This window comes from Monodelphis domestica, chromosome 7, assembly GCF_027887165.1.
Source record: "Monodelphis domestica isolate mMonDom1 chromosome 7, mMonDom1.pri, whole genome shotgun sequence".
Taxonomy (NCBI): domain Eukaryota; kingdom Metazoa; phylum Chordata; class Mammalia; order Didelphimorphia; family Didelphidae; genus Monodelphis; species Monodelphis domestica.
This window is the reverse complement of record NC_077233.1, coordinates 126,541,276-126,554,034: the sequence shown is the minus strand read 5'-3', so window position 1 is coordinate 126,554,034 and position 12,759 is coordinate 126,541,276. Positions and strand designations below refer to the sequence as shown.

Genomic DNA, 12,759 nt, shown 5'->3' with positions numbered 1-12,759 from the left:
GATAGACTGGAACAGGATAAGACAATGATGTCTAAACTTGATAGAGTGACATACTTAATTTTTTGCAATTCAAAATTGTCACTTTTATATAAGTCTATAGAAGTTTTCTTGACTAATATTTTATTGTAATAAAATGAGAAATTACTTATGATTTTCATAGCACAAATTTCAAACATATAATTGAAATGATGTAATATACATATTTATTAATCAAATTCCTTCCTTCTCCACTCCCTCCTGTACCACAGAGATAGTATACCACTTAGTTTAGAAAATTGGTAAGGTTAGAGAAACAGTGCATTAGTGAAGAAAATAAGAGTTCCTAAATGCATGTCTATATGTAGTAATCATATATACCTAACTCTTGGTGGTTAAATCCCTGTGTATTTAGCCTACGTGTTTACTATGAAGTTTGTATACTTCTTTCCCTTTTTTTCTTTCTATTTTAACATTGTACCTCTCTAATACAATGAGAGCTTAAAAACTTTCTGGAGAGAAAAAGAACTGGATGCTCCGAGGAAGAAATTGTATTTCTTTGAAAGAATGATACAGTAAAATCCTAAAAGCTATTAGGTGAGAAATCATCCAGTAAAAATTAAAAGAAGAGAAGCCTAGTAATCAAAGGACCTGATTCTTTTAGGGATCCCAAGGCAGTTATTTTTTGACTTGATAACAATGGAGGTTTTTCAATTTCCAGTGGCATGTTTACAAGACAATAATAGTTAACATTTATATAGCACTTAAAGTTGACAACACACTGCACAAACTTGGAGATTCTAATGGGCACAGATTACACTTCCAGAAGGAACCTTAAAAGTAGTGGCAATTATTAATGACGTTTTGGGGAAGAAACTGAAAGACCATAAGAGTATAGGTTGTGTTTTTTCATGGGAAAAGTAGATTTGGAGTAAATAGTTGGCTAAGAAGGTAGTAATAGTAAAGAATGTGATTTGGAGTTCTGGACCAACCATTTAAAATATAAGGATGACAAATTCCTGGTCATAAATAGAATATATCCAACAAAGGCTGTGAGAATATATTTGACCAGATACCATATAAAGCCAATAAAAGACTGTGAACTAAAACATGGGAGAGGGGGCAGCTAGGTAGTTCAGTGGATTGAGAGTCAGGCCTAGAGACGGGAGGTCCTAGGTTCAACTCTGACCTCAGACACTTCCCAGCTGTGTGACCCTGGGCAAGTCACTTGACCCCCATTGCCTAGCCCTCACCACTCTTCTGCTTTGGAGCCAATACACAGTATTGACTCCAGGACAGAAGGTAAGGGTTTAAAAAAAAATAAAAAATGGGAGAGGAAGAAGATTGCCTATTTGCAATCTCCAGGTTAGAGACTATAGAGAGTAGCCACAAAGAACAAATGGAAACCAAAACATGTAGAACGTCACAAGAGACAAACTGAAAGAAAAGATTCTGTAGCAAAACCCATGTTCTCAATATCTACTTTTGTGCCCCTCCTCATCTCAAATCACTCAGATGTCTTTCCATTTTCTCCTTTACTCATATTAAAAGGAAACTTTGTTTTTTTACCAAGGCAAACCCTTTTAAAAATCTATTTTCTCTTAATTTCCTTCCATCTTATTTTCTCCAGAATGTCTTCCCTAAGAGGCCTTAAGGAAGCATTAGAATAGGGAAGTGATGTGCTTTAGGAAAATCTTGCTGGCAGTTGTGCAGCATAGCTCTGAATGATGAGGAGAAACTTGAGATAAAGAATCCAATTATCAGCAGTCTAGGGAGAGTGGTGATAAGGGACCAAACTAGGGATATATAAAAAGAAAGGAAGGAATGCATGTGAGGTGCTGTGGAGGCAGAAACAAGATCTGGCATCTACTTGGAGGTGAGGTAAAAGAAAGTGAAGAGTCAAGGTCAGAACTAAGGTGGTAAACCTGGGTGACTTCCAGACAGTGGTGTCTCCACCTCTGGAACAGTGGTTTTGGGAGGGAAGGAATGGTGATTTCTGTTTTGGACATACTAACTTTGTAATCTCCATAGGACATGCATTTTGGAATGTTGTAAAGGCAGCTGGTGATGGCATGAAGCTTGAGAGGATTGGCTATATAGCTCTGTAAGTCATATGTATAGGGATGATAAACTCATGAAGCCAATAAGGTTACCAAATAAAAATTTATGAAAGAAGATTAAAGGGCCCAGGAGCCAGACTTGGGGTACCCATAGTTAGAGGTCATGACATAGATGGCAATCCAACAAAAAGGAGTTGGCTGGGGGAAGGAAATAAGTGTGTTTATATAGCATGTATAATGTGCCAAGCACTCTGCTAAGTGCTTTACAAATATCTCTTTGGATCGTACAATATCCCTGTAGGGTGGGTGCTATTATTATCTCCATTTTTCCTTTGAGAGAACTGAAACAGACAGAGCTTAAATGACTTGCTGACAGTAACACAACTGGTAATTATCTGAGGTTGGATTTGAATTCAGGTCTTCCTGACCCCATACACAGTATTCTTTTTGCTGGGCTACCTCACTGCTTCTCAATTTAATTCAATAAAAATTGTAAAATATCTATTATATACCAAAGGGAGAAACACTATTAAGTACTTACTATGCTCTAGGGATACAAAAAGAGGCAAAAGACAGCCCCTGCCCTCAAGGAGTTTATAGTCTAATGGGGGAGACAACAATCAAATATATTCAAACAAACTCAACACAAATAGGAAATGATTTCAGTGTTTTCACCCTACTAATTAAGACATGTTTGCAAATGCTTCCTGTAGAAGATGGGATTTTAGTTGTGATTTAAAGGAAGCCATAGAGGTCAACAGTGTGAGTTGAGGAGGGTGGGCATTCTGGGCATGAGAGATAGCCAGAGAAAATGCCCAGAGAGGAGAGATGTTGTGACTCATTCATGGAACAACCAGGAAGCCAGTGTCATTGGATCAGTATTTGTTGGGAATAATGGATAAGAAAGAAGGCTAGGAAAACTTCTCTTAATTTCCTTGTAATTCTAGGGCTTTCTCTATGTTGATTATTTATAATTTTTACTGTTTATAACATCCTGTTTATACATTGTTTTCATGTGTACTCTCTCTTTAGACTGTGCACTCCTTAAAAACAGGAGCTATCTTTTGTCTCTCTTTGTATCCCCAGAACTTAGCACAGTACCAGGCACATAGTAGGTACTTAAATGTTTATTGACTGCCTGGCACAAAGTATAAACAACTAATAAATGTTATTTCATTCTTTCATTATTCCAAAACTGTACATATTTGAATTCCAATAAGAAAAGTTGAAAATGAAGTGATAGTAGTAGTAATAATTTTAAAAATTAGACTTTCTGATCAATTATTCTCATTTTAATAAGTATCATATTTTTGATAACTTTTGTATTTTGAGAAAGCAAATAAGCCATCCTTTCATTTTTATTTTTGCCCAGTTTTTAATAGTAATAGCTTGACATTTATATATTTATCATTTAGACAGCATTTTATAACCATTAGCTAATAAGATTTTGTTCTGTCCAAAGAATTTTACTGTGTAGCATGATGAATTATATATTGACAATTTTATTAAATAGTGCTATGGAATTTTTATTGGGATTTCATTAGATTAGTATATGACTTTGAAATATTTTTTCATATTCTACATAATCTTCCTAAACAGAAACTAAACTATACGATTCTAGTTATTGACATTTCCTTTTATTTCTCTAAGATTTTATAATTTCTTGGGAAAAACTCTTGTCTAACATTAATACCTGGTTATTTAATGTTTCGGTTTTTTAGCTTTTATAAAGGAAACTGGTTGAGTTGTATTTTCACCCCATCTCTTTTATATTTTGATCTTAAATATTAAGATCTTCATTGTATGTCAAAATATCAAATGTATGATAAATTACCAGGGAATATCTTGTGAAAGGTATTGACCTCATTTTATAGAACCTTTAGAAAATATAGCAAGTCTTGAGGGTATAGATTAAAAATCTAAATTGTCTAAGCCATGTTATTAATATCTTTCTTTGTTTTTCTGATTTCTTTGAAAAGAATTTAGATGGTGACATGCTTTGGAAAAACTTAATGTGCAATTCCTCTTTTAATTTACTTTAATAATAAAGGATGTTATATAGCTAATTCTTCCTAATTGTGCAAAGTTATTTAAAAAATGATATATATATTAAGTAACTCTAATTCACAATCACATTGTTGTTTAAAATTTTCATTAATGAATTTTTAAAACTTGTCTTTTAGATAAATGAACTGGTGGATGCTCGAGATGACACCCTTGGCGCTTGGTTTGAAGCTCATATAAAGAGTGTGTCCTCTGCAACAAAACAACATAAAAGTGGCAAAGCTAAAGCAAAGAGTGGTTGTCATAAAAGGACTAATGGAAATTTAAATCACGATCACTCCAGAGGCAACACCAATAAGTTGGACAGTGCACCTTCCACATCTCCTTCTAATTCTATGAACAGTGAAGATATTATTTATCATATCGAGTATGATGAGTAAGTGGTCATGTTATTAAGAAGACCTCATTCATATTTATTTTGGTTGTGGAAGCCAACAATCTGAAGAAGAAAAAGGAATCTTAACATGGAAGGATTGATGTTAGAATTCAAAATTACATTCAAGGAATCATGTTTTTAAAAATGATCTTTTAATTTTTTAAAGGAGAGATTTGAGTTAATGAATATGAAGGATTATGTGAAAGCCTCAATATCAAATCATTCTTTACTTTTAGGGTTGTTTTCTTATATGATCAATTCCCTTCCTTCTCTACCTTGAAAATTGAGATAAAATAGTATTTCTGTAGTTCCCCATATACTATGGAAAAATTATGTATTGCTGAATGGCAAATGTCATTGTAGAAAAACATGCAGTTTTGTTTTCTTAGAACGCTAAAGAAATGGCATGAGAAGGCACAAATGGATAGGATAAGAGCCGTATAATACAAGTGAAAGTAAGAGTTGTTGTTTTTGGTATTGGTATTAAGTTGGTACTCTTGTATTTAGGGTGATAGAACATTTTTAAGTACAAGGAGGATTTCTAAATAGAATTGAATACTACCACTTAAACAAAAATTCCTAAAAGTTATACTTTGATATTTTAAAATACTTCGGTATAAATCAGTTGTTGGTACAAACATGGTACCCATCAATAAAGTGGGAAAAGAAGCTTTAAACTTTTTATTATTAATATCTAAGTGATAAATTGCCTAAATCATTTTAAAAACACAATTTGTTCAAAATAAATTATTTTTGTCTATAAAAGAATAAAAAATAACAAGAATTATTTATACATTGTAATTTTCTCCCAGAAAATAACCTGTAATGGATCTGTGCTCATCAATACAGGTTTCCAAGTTATCTGTAACACTTAGTAGGATTTGGAAATTGATGTTTCCAGGCTATTCTTTTTGTAAGAATAAAATTAATATACAATAGCTCCAAGTATTATGTTTTATAAGATTTAATAATAATAATAATAACTTGAAGTAGAGGAAAAGTAAAGACAGGAGTAAAGCCTGAGTAAAAAGCAGTTTTTCTCCAACCGTATTCATGGGAGAAGAGAGCAAAGAGGGGCAGGGTTACAGAATTTTTATCTCCAAAATGAAAGGACATAACGTAAGGATGAAATAGGATTCTAGGAAATGGAGTCCTGGGGCACAAAAATTATAATTATACATTTTCCTAACTTTTTAAAAGTGTTTCCTCTTCCCTTTGTACTTTGCTGCTTGATTCTTGTTGTGGTTACTACTGCCAGCCTTACTTGTTGATTCCTTTAAACCATTATAAAACTCCACCATAGGAGGCCAGAATGTGTCTAATCTTGGTTGTAATGATGGGAAGGGAAGCAATGGTAGTGAGTTTAGACCATGCTGAAAGGACTGGCAGTATATAGAAGTAAGTAAAGTGAATAATTTTGGGAATTGAACACTGTGGTTTACCCATCCTTTATTTAGTTTGTTCTAGCCAAAAATAAAATTGAAACTCATTTTTGAACAGTTTCATTATATAGTGCTTTAAAGCTTACACAATTTTTCTCTAGAAGTAACCCTGTGAGTTTAGCAGTATATATGTTCTCTTCATTTTGTAGATAAGAAAACTGAAGTTGAGAAAGATTGTCAGAGTTAACACAGCCAGTTAATGTTGAAATGGAATATTGCTGAAATTGAATGTTGAATTTGAACCTCTTTTGAATTCCCAAGCCAGTACCCTTTCATCCACAATATAAGTTTATTTTTACCAGAATTATACTGTATCATACATGAATATCCCTAGGTGCTTGAAAAAAATTCTTAGAGAAGTGGTCTTGATTTCTTAACATACTGCTTTATTCAAAGGAAACATTTGCTGATTGATTACCTTTTTAGATGATCTGTTGTTTCTCACAATCCTGTAGCTTTTATTTTAGTTGAATTATTTTAAAAATATTTTTTCTAGATTCTTGAAACATTCTGATTCTTTCAAATGTGAAATCTTGTGGAAGAATAATTTCTTCTCACTATCAGTTTTCCTTGCCTATAATCATCTTATTAACTTTAAGCTTATGTTTAAAAAATTTTTCAAAGAGAGACTGACACTGTTTTTACTGAATAAATAGATTGTACTTTTTGCATGAAGTTGATTAAAAAAATGTCATTTTTATTCATAATTAGCCAAGCTTTTTTTCTGTCTCTGGAAATATAATTGAGAGGTTAGCCAGTAGTGTCAAACTCATCCAACAGAGTTGGAATGAAAAGAAAAATCTGGAAGAAGACCACAAAATTGTCAAATAGGAAAACAATAATTTGGGACTATTTATTGTAGGAACAAATAGCCCTAAGTAATTTGATTATTCTCCAGAACCATTGTTCATTTTTATTAGACTATGAACCCCAAAGAGCAGGGACTATATAACTTTTGTATCAATTTTCCCAATCTCTATCCCAGGATCTAATTCCTGATTCTTAGCAATCAATTAATGTTTTTCATTAATTTAAAAATATTATAACCATTTACAGAATATATATATATATATATATATATATATATATATATGTATATGCATATTCTACAAAGCTGAGTATGAAGCCCTTGGGAAATAGAAAGCGGGATAGATGACTCTAGGTTGTAAACGCAAATCTTTGCCTTCCTGAATATCATATTCCATGCCTTTTGATCCTTTAAGGTAGAAGCCCTGGGTTACCCTGATTATAGCTCCATGGTATTTGAATTGTTTCTTTCTGGCTGCTTGAAGTATTTCCTCCTTGGCTTGGTGGTTCTTGAACTTAGCTATTACATTCCTGGAAATTGTGATTTGAGGATGTCATTCTGGTGATAATCAATTTCAATTTTATTTTCTTGTTTGAGGATCTCTGAGCAGTTTTCTTTGATAATTTCTTTTAATATGATATCCAAGGTTTTTTCTTGATCATGGCTTTCAAGTAGTCCAATAATTCTCAAATTGTCTCTCTTCAACTTATTTTCTAGGTCATTTCTTCATGTTTTCCTCTATTTTTTTCATTCCTTTGATTCTACTTTATTGTTTATTGATTTCTCATGAAATCATTAGTTTATAGATGGTCAATTATGATTTTTAACAACTGATTTTCCTCTGTTAGTTTTTGGTTCTCCTTTTTCAGTTGGCCCATTTCTTCTTGCATTACTTTTATTTCTCCTTATATCAATTTCCTTTCTCTTCCCTACTTTTCCTCTGCCTCTCTTAATTGGTTTTTGATGTCTTTTTTGAGCTCTTACAGAATCTGTCCATTCCACATTTTTCTTTTGGAGTTTGCATGTGTTTGCTTTGTTTTCACTGTCCCCTTCTATGTCTGTACCTTGCTTTTTGTCTCCATAAAAAGTTTTTAGAGTTAGATGCTTTTTTGTTGTTTGCTCATTTTTCCTATCTCATTATAGGGAGTCTCTGTTTTCTTGGAAGGTGGGGTACCCTCTTAAAGTCCTTCCTTGATGCTATTCTCAGCTTATTTTCCAGGTTTTAAAATTTTTAGTTCTTAGAGGATGATGGGATGGCCTGAGGGATGAGAGCTCTGAAAGCCCTCTTCCTCTGATAATTCAACTGACCCTTGAGATCCTGATAACTCAAATACTTGCTTTAGGTTTGGTTGTAAGCTTTTGATCTTATCTTGATCAGGTCAGGAACTACTTAAAGTGTAGCCTTGGTCTTAGGAGTAAGTTTTTGGTCATACTATGTACTTATTCAAATCAGGGACATCCTTGATTGCCCTGTCATGGAGCTCTGCCCTGAGCTTTAGACAAAAAGATCCACTACCACCCCCTTGGTACTATCAGCCACCCCAAAGTGTGAACTATGTCCTTATCCCAAACCCAGACAGGTATTCCTGGCTTTGCTCTGGGCCCACACAGATCAGCCCACTTTAATCCAGACTGCCCTGGGCTGGGGCTCTGGACTTCTCCACAGGTTTGAAACCTCAAGGGGTGTGGGTTGGCTTGGACCACTATTTGCCCAGGCAGTGTCTTAGGGTCTGAATGTTGGTTTGGTCTTAGGTTCCAAAACTGGGGCAATAGATGTGGGGTGGAGTTGTGTGACTTGCTCTTGGCTTGTTCTTGACTCCTTGCTACATCCTTTTGCTGTCTTTGCTCCCGTCTCACCCCAGTGCCCCAGATGGTCTCTGCCTGCCTACTTTTTTGATTTTTCTTTTTTTGAAAGTTGTTTCACTCTTTTCTCCTTATTGGTTCTTTTACTCCTGTATTTGTTTTGTGGCTGTATTTTAGTATTGATTGGAATGGATTCTTGTGGTGACTCAGAGCTACTCTGCTTTACTCCATCTTGGCTCTGCCCCCCAGAAACACTAAAATAGAAAGCTTAAATAATGTAGTCTCTGAGTTTACAATCAAATTGTGAGGACACAAACAACGGCAACTTTCATACACAATATTATGTAGGGACTTTGGAGTTGGAAAACAAAGCTTAATTGGATTTCTGAAGGGGGACTATTATTATTGTTTAAAGTTATGTAACTTTATGTTTTGCTTTATCATCATCGTTGAACTACAGCATAATAATCAGTATTAAAAATGACCCAGAGCTATTAAAGTTAAAAGAAAAATTCAATTTGACGCAAATATGCAGGCAATGAATCAAAATAAGATTGTAAAAATAGTATTTTATCAAGACCTTGAATGCCAGGATAAGAAATCTAGCCTTTTGTTCAATAGGTAAGTACTATAGGTTTTCAGCCTAGGGAGAGAAAAAATAAAAGTTATTTATCTTGATAATTAACCTAAGCACTATACAGGATGAGTTGGAGGCAAATAATAAATTAGGAGGCTATTAGAGAAGGCTTCTCCCAGGACCCTTCTAATTCTAAATATCTGATTTATAACTACAAATTTTCTAGCCAGGGTAACCAGAAAAATGTTGCAGCTAATGATAGAATTAGGGAAATTAGAAGGGAAAGCAGTGTTGATTGGGTTTCCTCAGGGATAAATTAATCCTTCACTTTTAGGCCCATACAGTAGGTAGGACTTGGCACCTTTCCATTGCTTAGTTTTATTGAAAAAAGATATTGAACTTTTTCTAGGTTTTGAGAGCATATATCAGAGAAACAAATGTCCCAAACTAATCTGAGATCTCTAGATCTTTTTAAAAAAACTATATTCTTATTTATTTTATTAAACATTTCCTAATTTACATGTAAAAAAGTTTTAACTGATTTCAAAGAAGGCAAACAGTTTGATATCAATTATACATGTCAAGTCATGCAAAATACTTCCATAATATTGCGGAAGAAAACAGACAAGAAGAAAATAAAGTTTAAAAAATATATACTTCTATCTGCATTCAGAGTTCATCACTTTTCTCCCTAGATGTGAATAGAATTTTTCATCATAAGTACATTAGAATTATCTTGGGAATTGTAGATCAGAGTAGCTAAGTCTTTGATAATTGATCATCATTACAAAATTGCTGTTACTGTACATAGTCTTCTTATTCAGCTCACTTCATTTTGCATCTTTTCATGAATCTTCCCAGTTTTTTTTTCTGAATTCACCCACCTTGTCATTTCATTATATTCTATCACAATCATAATTTTTCTGTTGATAGGCATCCACTCAAATTTCAATTTTTTACCACCACAAAAAGTATTGCTATACATTTTTTTTCAAATAGATCCTTTCCTTTTTTTTCTTTGTTCTTTTTGGGATACAGATCTGTTAGTAGTATTGCTGAGTCAAAGGGCATGCACAGTTTTATAGTCCGGGTGTTCCAGATCTAGTTAGGTCTTAAACCTAAGGTTTGTTTGTTTGATTTTTTAATCACAGACATCAGATATATAAGCCAGACTGTCAACTCCAATGCCTTTTAAAAGAAGCAATATAGATAATTAAGCTAATTAAAAGTGAAAAAAACCCGACAACTTCCAAATGTCATACAAGTCATAGCTTTTCAAAAAATGGAAATGAAAATAAAAATTAAAAAATGAGAGCATGGGGGGGGGGCACATGAAAGATGCTACGTCCATAGTCATGAGGAATGAGATATTTTAAAACTAAATTTTTGTTAAACTTGTTTCTTTCAGATAGGCAACTTTTGTGTTTATATTGTAGAGTTTTTTGGGTCTGGAGTAGATTCTTTCCAGACTTCTAGCTTTGACTTGAAATGTTACAGAACTGCAGAATCTCAAAATTAGAAAACCCTTTAAAGGCCCTCCCTTCTAATGCATTCTTGACAGGTAGTTTTTTAGTCTCTGCTTGAATACCTCAAGTAATAGAGAAACCCTCATCCCTGAGGCAGCTTATTCCGTCCTAGGGAAATCTACTAGTCATGTCTTTCCAGGTTGACATAAATTAATTTGGACCATATCATTTAACTGATATAACACATTTAACCAGCTTAACTCTCTATATATATTTCTATGTGGTCATCTCACACCATATTACAAGATGCTAATGGCTGGAGTATCGTTGATTTGATTGAACATATATACATATATATGTAATACTGAAGAGAAAACAGAAAACAAAAATTCTGTTGCTATTAAAAAGCACCTAAACATTAGGAGTGATCGGTTCAATTCATTTAAGTAGAAGAATCCTCCAGTTTCCTAAAAAATGGATAAGATAGCAGATTCTCCTTAATTAGAGGTCTTCAAGAAAAAGTTTAATGACTAGATATCAAGGGTATTGTTGAAAAAATTCTTATTCAGTTAGAGTTTGATCAAGATTGCTTCTGGAGTCTCTTCCAAAACTAGGATTCTATGAAATTTGGAAAAACAGAAAAGAGAAGGAGGTATAGATGGCACAGTAGAGAGAGCATTGTGTCTGGAATCAAGAAAACCAGAGTTCAGATGTAGCCTCACACATTTATTAACTGTGTGACTCTAGGCTAGTCACTTAAACTGCCTCTCTCAATTTTCTTACCTGGAAGAGAACTTTCCAGAAAGCTGCCAATGCGGGTCCAATTAAAATTGCAAAATAATTTTGCAGTTTTCCTCTTTGTCCCTTCTACTTGTCTTTCCTGATCCTCTGATACCAAATACCCATCTTGGTCCAAAATTTCACACTCCAACCAAACATTCTTTCTCAGGAAGAGCCCCTATTATCCAGTGTTTTCCCCATTTTGACCCTTAACCAAAGTAAAATTTGTTGATCATGATAGATGGTATTCTAATCAAAGCTACTAACAGTGTGAATGATGGGCAGGTTTAAATGGCCTGGTGCTTATTTTTACTTTAATATGGCCACTTATTAAACCAGTTGAGTTATGTTTATTAAAATATAGAGGGAGACAAATGAGCTCTTGGTCTTGTCGCTTTTTAGTTGTTCCATTCCCCTTTGTAAGTGGACATCATAGTCCTATGAGTTGAAAGGGATCTTAGAGACCCACTACTCCATCTGTCTCATTTTTCCTTTAAAGAAACCTGAAAACCCTTCCCCCTGAAGAGGGAAAGTAATTTTCTCACAAGATACTGGTAGAAAATGCCAGAGCCAGAACCTAAACTCAAGGCCCTTGACTCCAAATTTCCACTCTTTCCACTCACCAAATCACATCTGGGTATTTCCTTGAGTTCTATCAAAAACAAGTATTTTCTAAACCAGCCACCAAATACTCTTCCTTGGCCATGGCTCTCTTTAGTTTTCCTCTTTTAGTTTTAGAATAAAATATAAATTTCCCAGTTGGCTTTTTAAAATCGTTATAGCATTTCATGACTCAGTTTAGGGGACACTTCCTCCTCAATCTCTAATTCTAGTGCTGTGTTCCTCCACAAAATACTTTGTTTATCTATGTATGTGTTTCCCCACTAAAGTGTAAGTTCCTTGAAGGCACAGGCTGGTTTTGTCTTTGCATCCACAATATCCTCCACAATACCTTGCACATAATTGATACCTGTTGGGGTGGTGATGGCTGGTTAGTAAATATGCAAAATTTAATAGTGAACCTAGAAGATTTTATGTATGAAGACATTAATTAAAATCTAATTCTTCTAGTTAAAATAATACCATATCCTTGTGCAGTTTACTTGGACTTGGTAGTGTGACAAGGAAATCACTTTAAAAGACTGATATATATTAATTTAAGGTCGCCAAGGAATTCAGCTATGTAATTCCTAAATGAAAACTCAAGTCAGCAGTCAACCTTTTATAGAGTTTAATTACAAACAGGAGGAAGAAAGGAATTAGAGATAGAGAGAGAGAGGGAGAGAGAAAGGGGAGAGAAGGGAATAGGGCTTAAATACACCTTCTGTTTAGGCTGGGCCAAAAGGCCCAAGCCCTTAGATAGCTGAGGCAAAGAAAGGAGATCAGTCCCTATTACTCACGTGACCA

The 12,759-nt window shown here is 34.1% G+C and overlaps 1 protein-coding gene across 2 annotated transcripts in view; it reads left to right on the top strand.

Annotated features, from left to right (window-relative positions):
- Window positions 1–12,759, top strand: part of UHRF2 (ubiquitin like with PHD and ring finger domains 2) — a 172,329-nt gene that overhangs the window by 55,913 nt on the left and 103,657 nt on the right. For both annotated transcript variants that reach the window (XM_001365386.5, XM_007499557.3), the window contains exon 3: window positions 4,220–4,476. In XM_001365386.5, coding sequence (XP_001365423.2) covers window positions 4,220–4,476 — 257 coding nt within the window. The remainder of the gene's footprint in view (window positions 1–4,219; window positions 4,477–12,759) is intronic.